The sequence below is a fragment of the Martes martes genome (assembly GCF_963455335.1).
Source record: "Martes martes genome assembly, chromosome: 15".
In the NCBI taxonomy this organism is placed as follows: domain Eukaryota; kingdom Metazoa; phylum Chordata; class Mammalia; order Carnivora; family Mustelidae; genus Martes; species Martes martes.
Genome location: NC_137903.1, coordinates 48,286,213 through 48,305,922, shown reverse-complemented (window position 1 = coordinate 48,305,922; position 19,710 = coordinate 48,286,213). Strand labels below are relative to the sequence as shown.

General features: G+C 51.9%; 1 protein-coding gene across 2 annotated transcripts in view; it reads left to right on the top strand.

Moving 5' to 3' along the window:
• The window catches only part of LOC308355754 (uncharacterized protein C1orf21), a 223,211-nt gene extending 218,106 nt beyond the window's left edge, over positions 1 to 5,105 (top strand). For both annotated transcript variants that reach the window (XM_080824201.1, XM_080824202.1), the window contains exon 6: positions 1,289 to 5,105. In XM_080824201.1, coding sequence (XP_080680327.1) covers positions 1,289 to 1,327 — 39 coding nt within the window. In that variant the 3' untranslated portion in view covers positions 1,328 to 5,105. The remainder of the gene's footprint in view (positions 1 to 1,288) is intronic.
• The last annotated feature ends 14,605 nt before the right edge of the window (positions 5,106 to 19,710 follow it).

Here is a 19,710-nt window from a genome sequence, read left to right as displayed (position 1 = left end):
GCACTATTCCATCACGTTACGACTTTAACTTGTTTAATCTTCAGCAACCGTGTGAAATGGGTTTTGTTGTTTTCTTCACTGAACCGATGGGGAAACCGAGGTATAGAAAGGGAATGTGATAGAGATGCCAGAGTTAGTAAGTCACAGAGCCAGGATGACTGCCTGGCCGGATGGTACAGCCTTCGTTAGGATGACGCTTAGCTCTTATGTTCGGTATATAGATACAGTGACAAACCTGTAAGACACTTGAGAACTAGTTTTATGCAAAATTGTTGTTTTCTTTAAATTTGCCTTTAGGAATAAGTTCCAGTTATGTAGGGAATTCTGTTCTTCAAGGAATATTCCCTGCCCCCTCCAAAATTTAAGCATGTGTGCATATACAAAAAGAGACAGGTTGGAGGGTACAGATAGTATTAACACATGACCTTTTACAAAGCCCTGGTCTGTGACCCTGTGGTACAGGCAGGGCAGGTTGCTGTCCTATCGCGAGAGGTTAAGGACCAAGAAGCTGAAAGCTTTGACAAAGACAACCCAGCTGGGTCAGATGTGACACTTGAATCCCAGTCCTAACCATGCCCTCGTAGACTGTATAACTTCCTGGAGAGAGGATGAAAAGTGTTCAAAAGTAACGATGGTGTATTGTCCTTAAGCCTTCAAGTGACCCGTTTTGGTGGCGAATGAATCAAAGAAGTATTTTCACCTTCCTTGTGCCTCCTACACGGACCAAGCATAGTCCCATAGTCCCAGATTTGTTATACAAATGTCAGTAAATCTTTGAGTTTTTTTTTAATCCCCTGTTTTAATTTACAGGAGATTCAAACCAAGACATCCCTGGATTATACCCTCCCCTTCTGTAAAATTATAAATCCCGGGCATGGAGATACACCACCGTAGATCATGAGCAGCCCTGACCCCAGCCAAAAGTGACTTGTTCATTGTTTATTTCAGTTTCTCTTGGTCTTGAGAACTGGGTCTCCTGAATGGATCGTCCATTTGGTAATTTCTTGGTGAAAAACTGAGTCTTGTATGTGCCTAACATAAGTTCTTACCAATATAAAGCAAGGGCTTATTTGGGGCTCGGTAACACTTCCGTGCCCTGAGGCATATACCGTTGATAAATCAGCAAACACTGATTTGTGGCTTCTCTCCCTTGTGCCCGTAGTCACTGATACAACCTGAGCCCTCTTCCAAGGAGACAGACGTTGGGAGAAAATTGCCAGTGATTCACTGTCTTGGGTTCTGCTTTGAATTTCTCACTCACATGCTGTCCTTCTCTTTTCCCCTCCAGGGTCGAGATTACTGTTCCGAAGAAGAGGATATCACATAGCACCCATCCTACCACTGAAACCAGGAGCTACTACTGTGTAAATAGGTTACACCCCAGTTGAAATTTTTGCAAAGGTCGGTTCTCTTCAGCGAACAGCACTATAGCAAAAAGAAGATCGTTCCATATCGTATGCCCCATTAAATTACAGTGTTTCTTAATGAACTTGCAAAGGAATATTGCTAAAAACAAACACACAGACACACACACACAAAAACTGTTCTCGAACTTTCTTTGTTGCTGCTAGTTAAAACTTGTTGCAACTTCTCACTTCTCTTGTGTCCAGGTATGCAGCAAAATTCTGCATTTTCACCTTAAAGATCCTGTTGGTTTTCCAGATGCTCTCCAAACGATTTTCTATATAAGATGAGGTAGTGGTGAACTCAGACATCCAACTTCTGTCGTAGAACTGTTCTGCTTCTAAGACAAGCATCTCCTTCCCTCTCTCCTCCCTCTCTGTCTCTCCCGAGCGGTCCAGAGCCTTGCTTCCCACTGCCAGTGCTGCGCTTTGGAGATGGGATGGTTGCTATGGCAAGCCTGGTTTCTCTGCTAAGAGGAGGTAGAGAAGCCATTACCCATTAAGAGCATGTGGGGACGGGACTGCCGGAGTGACGTAGGCGCGAGCGGCAGGTGGTTTCGTTGACTAGGTGTCTTCATCGAGGATTAAGCTTGCAACATTAGCTTTGCTCAGATGCAGTTGGAAGTGTGATCACAATCATTTTGAATCCCTCTTCCCCACTTTTTTTTCTAAGAAAATAAACATTTTACTGTTTTTATGTATCCTTGTCTTCTCCCATTCATCCAGTTCAGTGTCTTACAGTGATCCTGGGTGCGGAAGAGGAGCCCTCCTTTGCGGGGACACCGACAATTGAGCTTCATGGCTCCCTCCCCTCCCACAAATCCGCCACCCATTGGCAGGGCCGCAGGTGGTCAGAGGAGATGAGGCACTGCCCCTCGGCGGCGTTTTAGGAAGGCCCGAAACCACCCCGCGTCCTTTCATTTTGTTAGCAGATCAGCCATCCTACGTCCTCACTCGCTCCCTCCCGAATGTTCCGTGAGCCTTGCCACTTCCTTCTTCGCTCCCGCACGGCCCTGGCCAGGACAGTGCCGTGCGTTCCCGTCCTGGAAATGTAGTACGTCGACACTGGTGATGCCGTTTGGAGAGGCGGAAGCCGAAGCCCTGGGGCAGTGCTGGGGAATGTGAACTGTGGGTTTGGTAGAGTTTATTTTTCCATATTATATGAAGAGAATGATCTCTTCTCAGAGACAGAAGTAATATTTTTAACAAATGTTGTCACAAGTAAATAGCAATCAAAAGGAGAAAATAACTTTTGTATTTTTTTAACGCGTTTGATAGCTTTGACGAGGGTTCTCTTTGTGACCCTCAGGGCAGGGCGCCCTGCTAAATGCTATGCCCGCAGGCCAGGGTGCGCTTTGCGCCCCAGAAGCGCAGAGGGGGAATGTAGGTTTCTCTTCCTGTGGGGCTTAAACGGGAGGGCTCAGGATCAGCCGCACTGCCGCCCTCCAAATGTGGGGAGTCGTGACTCGACCCGGGTAGCGGAGAGCTCACCTGCCACAGACCAGAATAAGCCACTGAATTCGCTCTTGCCGAGAAGATGAGCCTTGACTTTAAAATCCATCCGTGTAATGGATGGCGCCATGGATGGATTCCCGATCCGCCGTTAGACCCCGGGGCACAGAAGTGGGGGGCGGGAAGCTCAGTCAAGTGCTACAGAAAACGGACTCCGACGGTAGCAACAAAAGCCCTTCACTCTTTCAGCCGGCAGCCGCTGTTCTGGGGAGCAGCTGTGGTTGTTCCATAAATAAAGATGCGGCCAAAATGTAAGGCTTTTTATCCTGCTTCAAGCAGAAAAATGCAGAGAGAGTCCAGTTGCCGAGGGGTTTACGTTCCCTCCCTTCGTATGGCTTTTGGCCAAGTGACTAAAATAGTTTTCCTCAACTGTCAGTAAACTGCTGAGCGCCCCCTGAAACTTGTCCACGTGGGACTTTGTTCACTGTTACGTGATTTGCTGATTCTTCTCGAGCAAGAGTGACACAGGCGCTAAGCATCTCCCACAGGCTGCTCTACCTGGTGTTCTCAGAGAGCGTCCTCCCAGAAAACCACCACCTTCTACCCAAAGATGATACATGCTCATACCATTTTTTTTCTAGTCATGTTTAGCATGTGGACATGATACATGTGCGCCCAGAACCAAGTGTTCCTTGGGAAGTTGACTTTTGAGTGTTTCGTAAAACTAGAAACTGGTTCCCGGGGAGGTCCAGGGGCTTTTCACCTGGAGTTCTTGTCCCCCAAGTTTAACTCTTTGATGTGCAGACGTGATTTCATCTGCGGACAAGTTTGGTATATCTAGAAATAGATCTGAGAAACGGGGTGGTTGAGTGGGTTGGGATGAGATGCTTGATGATGTTAGCAACACTCAAAACTGTTTTTTCCATCATTGGCTTTAATCATAAAATTGTCGAGTGATTTGTGTTTGTACTTTATTTTTTTTTTAAATGCCTTCTGCAAAGGGTCTAATGCAGAAATATTTTGCCTTCCCCCCTCCCCCCGCCATGTATCTGAACATGAAACAGATTGTCTCGGATACCATGAAAAGAATCATCCAGAAACTAGTGCTTCTGCTGGCTGAGGACTCAGGGAGATGGAAGGAGGGAGGGAGTGGAGTGGCCTGGGGGAAGGAGGTAGAAGAAGGAAGGACGAAAGATGGACTGTGAGAAGAAGCACTCAGCAGAGAGAGTTGATAGCATGGCCCCACGCTTGGGTGCAATTCAAAATACAGCTGCCTGGCGGCCCGTGGGTGGGGCCGACCGTCTAGAAGATTGATGGCTGGATCTCACACGCTGTATGTGCTCCTGGGTTGTGGAGCTGTCAAAGTTCAGCAGTGTATGTGCTGCTTTCTTTTGGTTGGCGGAGATTCAGGATCATGGAGGACTTGCTGTCTTAACTGAGTATGTGTTTGTCACTGGCAGAGAACCTCAAAAGAGTCTTTTACCTCAGCCAAGCCTCCCAGCCCCCAGGCTGGAGTCGAGAGGGGTGTTATGGTCTATTTAGGGACAAAGAACGAATGAAGTCCAGAGACGAGGAAACTAGGTCAGCCCTCGGCAGCAGCAGGGGCCACCCACGGACCTTGCGGGGAGACTGGTCTCACCCCCTCCTCACAGCCCCCGCTCTGAGACCGGGCTGCTCTGACTCGAACGAGGGATGAGCTGACAGAGGAACGAGTAGCCTCAGGTCCTTTGTGGCCCGCACTGGCGTCGCTGCCGGGCAGGGAAGCTCCTCCGTGTCCGGGGAGCCCCCAGAATCAGCCCAGGATGAGCCCCCCACCCCACCCACCCCACGCCTGACGCTTGACAGCTCCCAGGAGCAGCCCAGGGATGATGGCGCCCTCGTCTCCATCCCACTGGATGCCATCCTGCTTTGAGTCCTAATTGCCCTCCTCCCAACCTCATCGAGACTTTTTTTTTTTTTCTCTAAGGGCCAGACTCTCCCAGAAGCCTGCTAAAAGCCGAGATTGTACCTCTCATGAATTTTACCTCAGTACCTGTGATGCAGGCAGCGTATTGATTACAAACCGCTTAGACATTAGGCAAGAATTGCGAAGGAGCACTCATCCCTGCTGGTCTTAGGAAGGAAACCCCGTTATATATGTTGGTTTAGTAGGAAGAAAAATGATCCGTGTCTTAAGCCAGGCAAATACTGACTCTGAATCTTGGACTCCAGGACTCTGATACGTTCTTTTTGAAAAGTCTCCCAACTCCCAAATTTAAAAAAAAAAAAAGCATTGGATTGCACTGGATCCAAGACAGAAAATCTGCCTTCCGTGCTTTTGCCCCTGGGAGGCATTTTTAGAGCTTTATTTCTTTGTACCTCTCAGAAATTAAGCTTTTTGGGAAGTTGCGCAAAACCCCAGTAGAGAAAGAAGACCTGGTCGGGGAGAGGGAATGCCTATTTGGGAGCACGGTGGAAAGGTGGCTGGACGCAGGGACATTGGCTTCTGGATGTCGCGTGTGGACCCCTGGGCCCCCACAGGCCTGTGGGCAGCTGGGCGAGGCAGTCGGCTTTCCCGCCGCAAACGTCCTTGCAATAAACCTTTGGAATTTTGTGACTTCTATGAATTGCCTTTTGCCAGTGAACGGACATGTTTTTCCAAGGGGAAAACACGTCTGTCAGTCACCTTTTCGCGTGTCTGTGGAAAACGATAAAAAAAAACTACAGCAGAAAACCGGGGCTGCTAAGTGAATGTATTTGACTTATGTGACCAACCTTTAGACGCACTAGCTCGCCCACGTCTCTCAGGAGACTCTTGTACCTTATCTGGGATCTAACCTAATCTTGGGGAAAGAGGAAAAGGAACTAATATTTATTATTTACACTCACTCTGTGCCAGATACTGTGCTGGGAATTTTGTAATTGTCTTGTGTCATCCTCCCAGTGTGATCCTGTGAAGTGAATTTGTGACCCTCGTGTTCCGAGTGGCATTTTCTAAGTACAGAATGCGTCCCTCCGACATTAGTGCCCGCGTGGAAAGAAGGAAAGATGTCGTTCGAGTAGTCTCCGAATTTTGTTGTTCTTACTCTGCCCTTCGCAACACTGTGAAAAGAACCCTTCGGGGCTTCTCTCTTCCAGAATCACTCTTTGGCTCATCCCCAGCTGGGTTTGCCATGGGGAGTGTTTCCCTTGGCCTTCCCCGGATCTGATGAGCTACACACAAACCGCCAGAGGCTGCTGGCTGACAGAAATCTAGTGCCCAGAAGGAAAAGGCTTTGGGGCCTTAGGCACATGTCTCGCTTTCTGGAATCCTTGTAGCATCTGGAAAAGGAACCTGTTACTTCTACAGTGAAATTCCAGATGCAGCCAGAACAGGCCTTTGCATGCTGTGATTTCTTTCTTGGCTCCCAAGGCTTAGTTCATCCCAGACTGCATCGTTCTAGGGTGAAAAGCCTTAATCTTGCAGAGAAGTATGGGAGAACCCGATCACGCAAGGTAGACGACGGGCCTGGACCATTGACTTGAAATCCTTTCTTGTGGGTCAGGGCTGTATGTCTCTGTCCAGTGTTTGAACCGGGTCTGTATTTTCCAGGCCAGCTGATGCGCCGCAGGTCACTGTGAATCTCTTTCGAGACTTTAAATGTTTGGAGAGTCGTGGCGTGACTTAGACAGTCACTTAAATCACACGTGCAAGGTCGGAAGAGCCCAGGATCTCCCCAGAGTTCCTTTCCTTGCTTCTCAAGGCACGTCCTCCAAAACGGAGGACTCACGTCTCCATGGCAACTGTTAAAGGTGCTGCCTAGAGGGGACCCACCCCTGCCCTCACTCAGCTTGAAAGAATCAAAAAAAGTTCCTTGTGGAGAGGGGGTGCTATTATGTTCAGTTTTCTCTGAAAACTGTCCCCAAGATCTTGCCTCTTTCAAACCTGGCAGCTGTCAAATTCCTTCAAGATAATGTGGGAAATGGCTCTCGTCTCTTGTAAGCCAGAGAAGTGGCTTTAATTCAACAAGATTCGTTCCTAAACCAAAGGCCTCATTCTAATACCGTCTTCCCCCTCTACCCAGAATTCTCCCTTTTTCCCTTTCCGGGAGTTATTTTTAGCCCAAGGCTTTGAACATGATTGAGTAAGACTTAAAAGCAGTAAAAAGAACACGGTAAACTCAGCCAGAACTGCTGGAGGGTCTCCAGGGTTGCAAATAGTTCTAGAACCTTAAGGGCCACTTGGCCTAGACCCAGAGGGAACAGAAGAGCCGCTCGCTGTTTGGGGGCATTTCAGTCCCGACCTTCAGGGACTGTTCTTTCTTGACCGTCAAGTGAGCAAGGGAAGGAAAGCTTTGTTATAGATTTCAAGCCAGCTTTTCCACTCAAAACAAGACGCAAATTTATTTTTAAAAATTTGTATCTATTTTCCGGGATCAGAACCAGGCAGCTGCCTTATTAGGACTCTAAATTCGGATCACAGACACAGGTACTTAGAGAAGAAAATACGTATCTACTTTATCATTGAAATATTCCAAGGAAGAGCTGTACTTTGCTTTTTATACTCTCTAGGATAACATCTAGGAAAGTATTAGCATAACTCTAATAACGCCCAAACAGGAGACGCTTAGTGATCCCTCTTGCGAAACTTTGAGTTAGACTCAATGAGGGGGATGGAGGTCTGTTGGCCACCCAGCCTCGTGCCCTCTCTGGACCAGGATGCCCTGCCACTGGCACGTTTGCCTCACCTGGGCCTCTGGCCTGGACACCAGGGCGGGCATCCTGTCCCGAGCCCTGGTGCGGAAAGGGCGCGTCCCTCGGGATCCGAGCCAGGTGCAGCCATCTACAACCACAGTGTCCCTCACACCCTCGCCTGCTCGTCCAGCATGGCCTTGACCGGCAGCCCAGCCATTCCCACGGCGACATTCTGACCCCGAGGTGTGGATCTGGGGCCCCATCATCTGGGTTGTCCCAGAGGGAGCATCGTTAGCATCGCCTTCTCCAGGGTTGAGGACTCATTCGTGCAGCAGATTGGGTGTAGAGCACCTAGTGTAGTCACCAGAATGCCCAGTTAAGCCGCCCACGGCTGATGCCCTCAAGAAGCCTAGCATCAGTCAGGGAGACAGTGTGGAAACCGTAAGGGTCAGTACTGGGTGCTGTGGGAGCATCTCAAAGTGGCAGCTGCCCAGCCTGGAGAATCAAGGCTTCCAGAAAGAGGGGACATCCAAGCTCAAGTGTGTCAGAGGACTGAGGGAGGTTACAAAGGGCCCAGGGAGCTGAGAGGACAGCATGAGACTCAGCCCAAAGAAGGGACAGTGCAGGCTGTCAGGAGGAGAGGACAGGGGGTGAGGGCGAGCCGTCAGCTGGCTGGTCCCAGAGGGCCACAGGGGCTTCACCCTAGACCGGGGAGGGGATGGCTGAAAAAGAGCTACAGGTCATGCTGTGCCCTCCGAAGCAGGGGTCACTGCTGAGGTCCCCCAGGGAGATAAGTGCAGTCAGCATCGGGGCCCAGACTTGCCCTCTTGCTGTGAGACCACACACTTGCTTGCTGAGATGATTCGTCCCCATGTGTCCTCTGCCCCCACCCACCCACCCACCCAGCACCTTATCCTCCTGCCAAACGCTATTCAAGTTCAGGGGCTTTAGCAGGGGCTAGACCTGGCTTAGAGACATACAAGGGGCAGTGCCTGGTCATCTTGACCTGTCCGTAGAGCCACCAAGGCTAAAATACCTCTGGTACGAGGCTGGCCTAGACCCCAGGATGAGGGGATGCCCTAAGATGAATTCCCAGGAAATAGCTGACGGTCTGCTGGCTTAGCGCGACGCCTTCCTCCAGCCTACCCAGAGGCAGCTGCCCTGGGACAGCCCTTCCCCGGGTTCGGTCATGCCCTGTGGCCAAGCCTCCACTCCGTCCCACGTGCACACCTGAATCCTGCCAAAGAAAAGGGATAGTAAAAAATTTAAAAAAAAAAAAAAAAGCACAAATGGATTGTATGCACATGGCAAAAACCTGCCAACCTAGACAGCCAGCAGGGGCCTCGTGGGGACAGGGGGAGCCCCCCCGAGCTCAGCTCTGCACCCTCCAGTCCTGAGGCAGGGAGGCTTGGGGAGAAGCAGACTCTGTGGAGACACCTCACAGTGCCTTTTAGGTTTTCCAGAGAACCTATTCAGAGTTCAGAGCAGTGGGTTCTTCCCTCCCCCCACCCCCACAAATAATTGCAAATTTTATAAAGAGAAGAAAAAGAATTCGATGAATCAAAATACTAGCTGTGAGGCAGCGTGGTTTCTAGAAACTTAAGAAAAGACTCAAACAAGGGAGAGGTTGGAGGGATTAGGCGCTAAAGACACTTTTCTTAACCGAGTGGTTGGGTCTCCAGGGATCCCCAAGGGCCCTGAATATTCCTTGGGGCTGACCTCTTTTGCAAGACCCCCACACCCGCCTTCCTGGGTGCAGCCTGGCATATTCAAAAGCAACACCAGCCTTCTGAACCCTTGGAAAGAATTTAGCTGAAACGCACACCCTTTTCCCAGATCTTCCTCCGGCATCCTGGTGAGGAATTTCTAATTCTGCGTCTTGTGGTTCCCACTCAAATATCCCACTGGCCTAGTCCTTTCCATGAGAGTTAGGCCTGTGGCCGTCGCGATGCTGGAAACTGACAGAGCATTCGGTCCCACACACACTTACCTGAAAATTAAGGTTCTGTGGGGTCCCCTTGGTGGCGGCAGGGGGTGGTCGTGGAATACGGCGGGCTTTGCCCTAGGGCACCCTCTCCCCATTGTCTGCTCTGGTCCCTTTCCCTCACTGTCACCAGGAAAGGATCAAAATGCCTCCTTGCCCGTTGCCAGTGGCTGTGTTTTGCTCTGCGTGCTGTGATTTTTACATAGGAATAAGGCCTTACTTTCAAGTGAAATACCGTGGCAGGATTAGGAGGCATCTGCTCTCAGTTGGGTCTGAGAGGTATCTTGGGGCGATGTTCTTCTGAGCCCCCGTACACTTCCTCGGGTGGGCACGGGAGCCCCCCCCAGGGCAGGCTCCCCCACGCTCTGCATGCACGGGAACTCTACCAAGCAGTGGGTGCCCGTTTATTTCTACCGCACACACCTCTCGGCAAAACCTCTGTGAGATGCACCCCGTCTGGATGTTTATTAATTTATTTAAAGCCCATATTCACCTACTCCTGGACTATTATATTCGATGCATTGTAAAAAAAAAAAGTACACAATGTAACCATTTTAAAAGAATAAGATACAAAATATTATAAACAGAGGTTCTGGTATCTTCTCTCTGAACACCTACGGGGGGCGGGGGGAACCTTGAGTACCCCCTGGTCTGCGCACACCCACTTTGGACACTACTCTTTTAAGAGCAAATCGGCACACTTTCATGGCATCCATCCCCAAACCACTGTGCTGGCACTTGGCCTGCAGAATAAGAAGGTCTTAAGATCAAAATCCCAGGAGTTTCTCATCTGGGAGACAGGGCAAACAGACTCTTCAAACAACCTAAATTTCAATAATGAAAAACCTGCCCGACAGGAAAGCTATCCCTGGACAGTGGTGGCTACAGGTGCTAAGAAAAGATCCGGTACGATGTCCGGAGCCGTGGAATTGCTCATCTTGCCTCTCTGGGTCTCCCGAAGAGGACATTTGGCAATCTTCCCGGCTCTCGCGTGATTGGAATTCTTTGAACCCTCCAACTGCTTCAGTGGGGTGTTCCCCACCGCACCAGTGGGGCCACGTCGCTTGAATATTCGTGTTGATTTGACCACCAAGATGTAATGATGATTCTGTTCCATTTTGAAAAGGGTCTGAGAAAGTATACAGGTCTAATTATATATACATATTTATACATGTGTATTTTTGTTTATTGTTACATTTTGACATTGGACTTTCTATTAAATAATTTTTAACAGTTGACCTGGCTTCGTTCTTTTTTGTGCCTTTCTTCTTTCCTGAGTCTGAGAGAGGGGGCCATTTAAATGTCACAGAATGTCTCGTCCCTCTGGTCCCTCTGGTCCCTCTGGTCCCTCCGCCTGTCTCTCTTGTTGCCTCTCTTCTTCCCTATTCTCAGTACAGAGAATATTCCCTATTCTTCACTCTTTTAAGTTCTGTTTTTAGAGAGAACTATTGCATCAGGCACCCGCTTGGAAAACCCCCAACTTTGTTTTCATTGTCCCCAGTTTCCAGGGATGGCCCACTCAATCCCATCAGCTCTACAAATGCACAAATTCACAGACTTGCTGACGTTGCAAGAATGAGCAATAATAAAAAATGATGCCATGAGCCTTTTAAATCTCTTGTAAATCTCCACGGTCCTAGCTGCCAGACCTGGGACAAGTCACGTAAGCTTCCTGAGCCTAGAGGGTACCTACCCATCAGTAAAAAAGAAACAATACATTTTTCCGTAGGTTGGACATGAGGAGACCCCATAGTAAATGCTCAATAAACAGCCACCTGCTTCATGAAGGCAGTCGCTCACGCAGTGACATTTATTCATTCCACAGTGTACGCCAGGCCCTGGAGTCTCCCAAACGGGGGCAGGGATGGGAGGACTTAAGGAATGCGGCTCTGCAAAGTCAAATGCAGAAGCGGCTGCATGGAAAACAAAGCAGGTGCCTTATAGTCTGTCCCCTGCCCCACTCCAACACGGTGAAGATCTGGTACCTGTTGGAGGCTCAAAATAATGGATTCTCCCACTGCACTGGGCTTCCAGGATCTACTAAAGAGAAATCACACACACACACACAGCCTCAAAGCATGAAGTCGAAGCACTATGCCTTGGCTCTGTCTTCCCTGCCGTATCAGCCTGTCCACATCTGACATCTGTTGGTCCATCTGCCAGCCCAGCCAGCCTTCTGCCCTCCACCCTTGCCCTTGGGAACATTTGCCTCATGATTTCCCAACGGTGTGGAGCTGAGAGGTGGGGACCCAGGGTGGACACGGGAATGTGGGGGGACAGCCAGCCAAGGGGATGGAGTGGATACCTGCCTTCCGGTCTTTCCCTGCGAACAGTAGAGCTGGACGTCTAGATCTGCCGTTGAGTTTTACGGGCTGCCAAACAAGGCAAAAGCCCAAGCTTCTGCCCAGAGTGAATTCTTTCAAAAACAGTAAGCCTGTACCTCCCAGCAGAAGCTCGCTTGAAAGCACAAGGCTGGCCAAGCTCGAAGAGCTCCCTCACCCTAACCTGCCCCCCCCCCCACATACACATGCTGGTCTCCTGTTCCCCCGATCGGGGCTCTGGGAGCTTCCTTTAACCTCAGGCCAAAGAGGAGTTGAGCTGAGAGGACGCTGGACGGCCCCTTGGTGTCGGCTCCCCAAGCCCATGGCGGTGACATCAGCTTCCAGGTCCCTGGTCATCGCTGGGCTGAAGCCTGCACGGGGCTGCCCAAGTTCCTTCGCCTGGAGGCAGGAGAGCCAAGGAGCAGCCCGGGAGCCCCGGAGGGAGAAGAACGCCCAGCCTCCTGGAGCCTCAGCTCCCGGTGGGTTGGAGGAAAACGAGGTTGCCGACTGCAAGTCTTAGGAGTGAGTAATCCGGAAGCTCAGCCAGGTCCCTGGGACAGCTGTGGGGGCAGGTGCTTCTTCCCAGCGTTCCCCCAGCCACCGTGGCCCTGCCACTGCCAATGTCCATCCACCTTGTCCTGCCAGGACGCTCAGGCAAAGTCTCTGGGAGGCGGACACGAGGCTTTCACTTCCTCCACTCACCTCGTGTAACAAAAGCGCTGCCTGCCCCCCGCCAGAACCAGCCTCCACTGGGCGGCCGGCTCCTCAGCCAGTCCTCGCGCCCCACTGCTCTGCCACGTTGATTCTACTCTGGTTCCCGCTGTCCCCTCATCAGGAAAACCCTCCACGTCTCCTCATCACCATAAACTGAACTTCCACCGGAGTCCTGTTAAAACTGGCCACTTGCATGGGACCCCACCGTGTGGCTCCAAGACTCACCAGTCTCTCCTGACAAAAAGAACCTCGCTTGCAGGAGGGGCCAGAAGGTGGCGGGGGTTGGGGTAGAAGCCCTGAGACTCGAGCCGCGGGGCAGTTCTAGTGTCAGACTAGGTCATCAAACCCCAGGTGACCAGGCCAAGGGCAAACACTGACTGACTGAGAGCCGGATTGCCAGTGCCGAGGACGGTGACGGTGGCAGAGCCCAGCACGGTCTGAAAGTGGCAATGGTCGGGGGGAGAGAGGAACACCTGTGCGCAAGGACGCTTGTGCCGTAATAGACATTCGACATCAGGTTATAGCATTATTTCTGACGGGAAAGAATTAGACACAGCCTTACGTGACCATCAAAAAGAGAAGGGATGAATAAATAGTAATGCAGTCAATTCTGTGTCCATGTGGATAAGCCTCAAAAACAGTGAACGGGATACGCCTGGGTGGCTCAGTTGGTTAAGCGTCTGCCTTCGGCTCAGGTCATGGTCTCAGAGTCCTCGGATAGAGCCCTGGGGGGGTCGTCTTCTCCCTCTCCCTCTGCCACTCCCCCTGCTCCTGCTCGCTTTCTCTCTCAAATAAATGAATAAAATACTTTTTTAAAAAAGATTTTATTCATTTATTTGAGATAGAGAGCATGCTTTACCGAATGAGCCACCCAGGTGCCCCAATAAATAAAATCTTAAAAAAAAAAAAACCACAGTGAATAAAAAACACACAGAGGAGGAGCCCACTGGATTTCCGAAAGTCCGTTGCCCACACACGAGAGCACAGGAAGCACATGCCCGTACCACACCCAGAGCAGATGGTGATGACGGGGGTGAAGAACCCAGAGACACTGTGCCCCCACCAGTACGGAAACCTAGGGCCTGCCACGGGTCCAGATGCCCAGGGCCATTTGCTTCCCTTTGCTGGTTTCTGATTGCAGGCTCGGAAGGCCAGGTGTCTGGGATGGACATGTTTGACTTAATTTCTCCTTGCCCCACAAATGACACCAGCTCCCTTCCAAACCCTCCAGCCCAGCCTGTACACATTCCCGGCGGGGCACCTTCAAATGCCCTAGCTTTCATGATGTCCACAGGCACTGAGAATCCAGCTCCCTCCAATAAGTAAATAAACAAAAGAGAAAGGGCCACTGGGGCAAAGCTGCCTGATTGGCTCATTCTGAGACAAGGTTTTGGAGGCCTTATGACGACAGCGCCCTGGGACCCCTGGGGACCTTTCCAGCCTGTCCCCATCTGGACCTCAGGCAGTTAACTCGGGGTCTCCGGGAGTGGGCCGGGCCCTTCTAAATCCCTCCCCAGGCAACGGTGAGGCACCGGGAAGGTTTCAGAACCACGTGTCTACACCGCATGCCTCGGACCCGGCACTGCAAACACAACTGAACACAATAGACCCGGACCCTCGGGAGTTAAGAACAGCAGGGGGTAGGTTTGTACCCACGCTCCACGGGGCCGAGAGCGCTCGGAAAAGAAACCACCGGGTCCTCCTTGCTGATGGGGAGAATGAGCAGGGAATGAAATGAGGAGCGAGCCGGGGAAGGAGGGCAATGAGCAGGGACTCCCCAGGGACCCGCGGACGGGCGTCCCTCTTGTGGATACGGGACCGGAGGATGTGTCAACTTCTGCAAGACTAGGGGCTGAGGCTCCGGTGAGGCCTCCGGGCGCCATCTGCTCGCCAGGCACGATTTCGCTCCGTCATTCCAAAGAGCGAGAATTTCATGAAGACGCCCCGATGGGAAGCCTGCTGCTCCCGCTGGCAGCTCGGCCCGCCGGGGCGGGAGACTTACCCTTCGTGGTTCACCGCAAGCAGCAGCCCAGGCCAGCCCCTGCTTCACCCTGTTCCTCGGCCGGTGGCCCCTCAGCCTTCAGGACAGCCCTCCTTCTGGGAGGTGCATTCAGGCTGGAACACAATGTTCAGAAACGCGCCCCTGCACCCCTAAACTGACCAGCCTCCGGGAAGGCAGAACCCTGCCCACCCCCCCAGCAAAGCCTTTGTGCGAGTGAAGGAGGGGTCCCTGGTTTCAGGGGACTGAGGGCAGCAGCTGCTTGTCCTCTGCAGACCCCCTGAGCTGAAGAAACAGAAAAGTAGGATTTATGCACCCAGTGCCTTTGGGGTGGGGGCAGGGGTGTTAATATCAGTATTACAGTCAGGGGCTGCGGTGGCTGAATTCCTGGTGAATTTGGAAACTGCCTGCTGGGATGTGACCCAAGACATATGCATCTCCCCCGCCCGGAGCAGCCAGGCTCATGGCCAGAACGCAAACACTCACCGGCAATTGTTCACACAGGTCTGGTCGTCAGTTCGCTGGACACTTGGCCTCTGACCCGACGCTGGGCTCTCATGCTTTACTGTCCTCCCAGGGACTGAGAGCCTTGAATACCACAACACAGAGAAGAGCCAGTGACAGGTGGTTGGAAAGGCCTTCACCCCGCTCCCCGGGGGCCCAGCCAGGTGGTGAGGACGCTGAGAGGGATGCCGGCCGGTCTCCCCACAGTTTTGGTGTCAGCTGAAGGCTGCCCTGCCCATTCCTCATAGGTACAAACCCAGCTGGGGCCCCAGGACATGAGTCTCCCATGATCACACGGATGGAGTTTTGCATTTAAAGATCAGGTGAGGGCGCCTGAGTGGTTTAGTCCATTAGGGCTCTGCATTTGGCTCAGATCATGATCCTGGGGTCCTGGGATCAAGCCCCAAGTCATGCTCCCTGCTCAGCAGTGAGTCTGCTAGTCCCGCTGCCTGCTGCTCACCCTGCTTGTATGCTCGCTCTCTCTTTGACACATAAATAAATAAAATCATTAAAATAAATAAAATAGGGGCGCCTGGGTGGCTCAGTGGGTTAAAGCCTCTGCCTGCAGCTCCGGTCATGATCTCAGGGTCCTGGGATCGAGCCCCACATTGAGATCTCTGCTCAGTGGGGAGCCTGCTTCCTCCTCTCTCTCTGCCTGCCTCTCTGCCTGCTTGTGATCTCTGTCAAATAAATAAATAAATAAATCTTTAAAATAAATAAAATGAAGATCAGGTGAGGGCACCTGGGTGGCTCAGTTGGTTAAGTGTCTGCCTTTCTTTCAGATCATGATCCTGGGATCCTGGGATCGAGCTCTGAGTCATGCTCCCTGCTCAGGGGGGAATCTGCTTCTCCCTCTGTCCCTCCCCATCCACTTGTGCTCTGTCTCTTGCTTTCTCTCTCTCTCTCAAAAAAATAAATTAATTTAATTTAATTTAATTTAATTTAAATTTTAAAATAAAAATAAAATTAAGAGCAGGTTAGACGACACATGGTGGGAGGGGCACGTGAAGGAGAAAGCCCTTTCCCAAACTCTGTTATTCTATATGTGAAAATTCAAGTCCCTAACAAGGCTCTGTCTGTTTTCCGTCCCACCCCGACTCCCAGGCCTGTGCCCAAAAAAGGAGAAAGGGGAGCTTTGAATCAAGTCACCCTAAATCCTCTTTTATCCTTGAGATAATCGTCTGGTATTTGTGCCTCTGCTGATTCAGTGGGATTCGGGTGCCCCAGGCCCCTCTCTGGCTCCTGCCCCAGGGGCCACAGAGGTGGCTTTGGCCTCAAACATTTTGCCTCTTCTGCTCCCTCCCTCCCCCACTGCAGAAACACAAGCAATTGGAAGGCAAAAGCTTGAGGATCTTCTGAAATATAAGTGAATAGATAGGGTCATCGGGATACCTAGGAAGCCCCCAGTGCAAACTGCTCCTCTTCGTGCATTAAAACTTGGCTGTGGTCAGTGTCCCAGGTGAGATGAGCTTCCTGGTGGACACCGAGTCTGCCAGACTCCAGCAGAGTCTACATCATTCTGGGCAAGTGTGGCGTGAAAGCCGTCCCTTGGGTCCCAAGTGTTCCATCTTCCTAACTGTCACTGCCATTTACGAAGTAGTGACTAAATGTATCTCAGAAAACCTTCCAGTAACCCCTATAGAATAACTCCTGAGTCTTCATTTTACAGTTGGGGAAGCTGAGCATCAGGGAGACTGAGTAACTCACTCAAGGTCACACAGCAGTAAGTGGTAGAGGCAGGGTCAGGGCCCATGACCCAGAGGTCTGGCCAACAACCTTTGGGCCATAATGCTGCTCACACATGTGCCTTGGGTCCCTGGGCTGTCCTCTTCTTGGTTTGGCTGCGTTCCTTGCCTACCTCCTCCAGCTTCCCTCCACGATCCCTGAGCCTTCCTGTCTACCCTTTGTCCCTCTTGGACCAACCACCTGTCATGAGTGCACTAATGTGAGGCCCGTGAGTGGGGACCCCTCACAGAACTCACCACCTGGGGGCTCCTGGCATTCCTTCCTCCCTTTCCTTCTCATTCACTGCGTTTCCAAGATTTTGGCTTGCTGTTTGAGCTCCTTGACTCCTCAGCTGGGGGACCTGGAGAGAGCGGGTCTTCAAAGGAGGTCTCGCAAGTTTGGCCCCCCCTTCCCCTCAGACCACTCCCCAGAGATTGGTCCCCATGGCGAGGTCACCGTAGCATCCTCCGAGCCCTGGCAGCCAGGACCAACCACAGCTCTCAACAGAGAGCCTTTTGTCAAAGGAGCTCCGCTGTCACTGGATTAGTTTATATTTGCTACATGTCTCATTGGACCAAGGAACGGTGAGGGTGGGCATCCCGTGCACCCAGAAGCCTCCTCGGCCCGCGCCCCCGAGTGCTTCATTCCTGAGCATATTGGCTGAGACCACACAACTGCTAGAAGCCAATCAATACCCCCTAAACTTTAAAAGCTTCACAGGGGTTTAACGCATATAAAGTCAAGTCCGGGTTCAGGAGCAATGTTCTATTCAATCATAGGACGGGGTTTAGGGGCAAGGGGAAGAGGCCATACGAGCCACACCCCGATATGTTCAAAAAGAACCACGTCCAGAGCACCCCCCACCTGCAGGATGATGTCGCTTTCTCCCGATCGCGGCCAGGGGGCACACTACCAAAAAAGCACAGGGAGAGCTAACCCATATGGGCCCAAGGTGCTGGTGGGGGTGAGGGGGGCACTAGTCCAGAGGGAGAACTAGTGAGGAGGCCCTGAGGCTGCTGGCGGCAGGGCATGGGCCCCGAAGCTTGTCCGCCATCGCACAGGTGCAGTGGGACAGGCTGGCCAGCCCCTGGGGGCAGGGGTACCCCTGCGGGGGAGGGGCTCAGGTGGTGCCTAAGAAAGTCCCACTTCTCGTTGAGGTGGGTCATGGCTGCTGTGAGTGGGAACAGGGTGAGTCCGGCCTGGCCCTGGAAACTGATGAGCGCACAGCCAGACGGAGGCGCATGACGATGAACTAGCCGGTGGGGTAGATCCCAGGGTGCGATCTCGGGGTCTGCCTTCAGCAGGTGTTCACCCCCATGGTTTCAGAAACCCTTAAAGTGGGGGATCTTCTTCATCGAGGAGTTGAGAGGGGAGCCCACGGCGAGGGAAGACTCTATGTCTTCATGCTCTACGTTCTCCAGGCTGCCATTGTCCTTGCAGAGAATGAGTCATGTAATCGAAACACACCCCCACACCGTGGTCACACAGTTGATGCCCCAGGCTGTCCTTGTCCAAGGAGTCCCCCCCTTGCTGCCGCAGAAGATGGGAATGCAGGATCCTCAGCCTTGTCCTGCCTCACCAGTCCCTGCTCCGGGGTCTTGGAGGCATTAACGCCCTGTGGCTGTCACAGCATGTCCCCAAGGGGGCTATCTACCACCTCACTGGGCTCCTGGACCTCTGATTCCTCTTTCCCTGGGGGCTGGAGCTGGGGGTTCTTGTTGTCTTTACTGAGGATTATGAGAAGCTTCTGGCTGCTGGGGTCCAGGCTGCTGGGAACAACGGAAAACCTCATGGAATGGTGAGGCAGGTGCGGGGACAAAGGCAGGGATATGGCCAGAAGTAAAGAACTTGTCGTTGAACAGCTCATGTGTGGTCTGACAGGCAGTGGGATTTTGTCGGAAGCATTTTGTGAACTTGGGAGGCGGCCATGGGGTTGATGTGCTTGAAATACACCATTCATTCTTCCTAGATGTCTTTGAGGCAAGACATCTCAAAAGGTGGTTTGCCCACTGACAAGGTACACATGACTCAGGCATTCCGAACCATGCCCTCTTGCTAGGCACTTCTGGAGCTCCGTTATTAGGGGCTTCTTCCTCTCTTTGCTATACACGACTTTGGTTGCCAATCAGAATCCCCTGGTTCCTCCTCCAGATCCTCACCGAATAAGAGTTAGCCCCAGCTTGAGGTCCCAGTGATGACCCCGGTTTCAGGACAGGTCCTGGCATCCAAGGAGGTGGTAGCGGCCCCAGGCGCGGCCAGCGCATTCCTCCCCAGAGATCTCCAGCAGCAGAGCTCCAACATGAAATCACTGTACTCGAAAAAGCCATGGAAGTCCATGGCATGTCAGTGGGCGAGGCTGCGGTGAACGCCCATCTCCTCGGACACCTTCTCCATCTTCTGGTACAGCGACATACACAAGATCTTGCCCACAAAACTTTCTTGGTATCTGAGGCCTAGATTTCGAAGCACTTGATGAAGACACTCTTTCCCAGAAAGCAACACCTGCAGATAGCACCACCGGCTGCAAGGGTCCACTAGGACCTCCTGGATCTCCTTCATGGGGGCTGGGCTGTGACCGGAGCTCCAGGAGCTGAAACTTCTGGGACCCTGGCTTTCCTGCAGTCACCAACACCCGTCCTGTTCTGAGAGTTGCTCAGTGCACCTAGTAGCGTCTGACGGGGACTTGGCACTGCTCCATTGCTTCCTGATTTGAATGCAGGGCTGGGAACATTACAAAAGCCTCTTTTCTTTTTTCTTCCTCCTCCTCCTCGTCCTCCTCCTTCTTCTTTTTCTTCTTCTTTTTTGTCTACAACTAGGGAGTGACAGGTCCTGCAGGTGCTCTAGGCTGTCCTACTCTGTGTCCTGTACCCTGCTTCCCGAGGCCCCTAGCTCTGGGAATGGGCTTATTTCCTGGGACAAAGGGGGAAGTGGAGGCAAGCATTGGGAGGGAAGGTG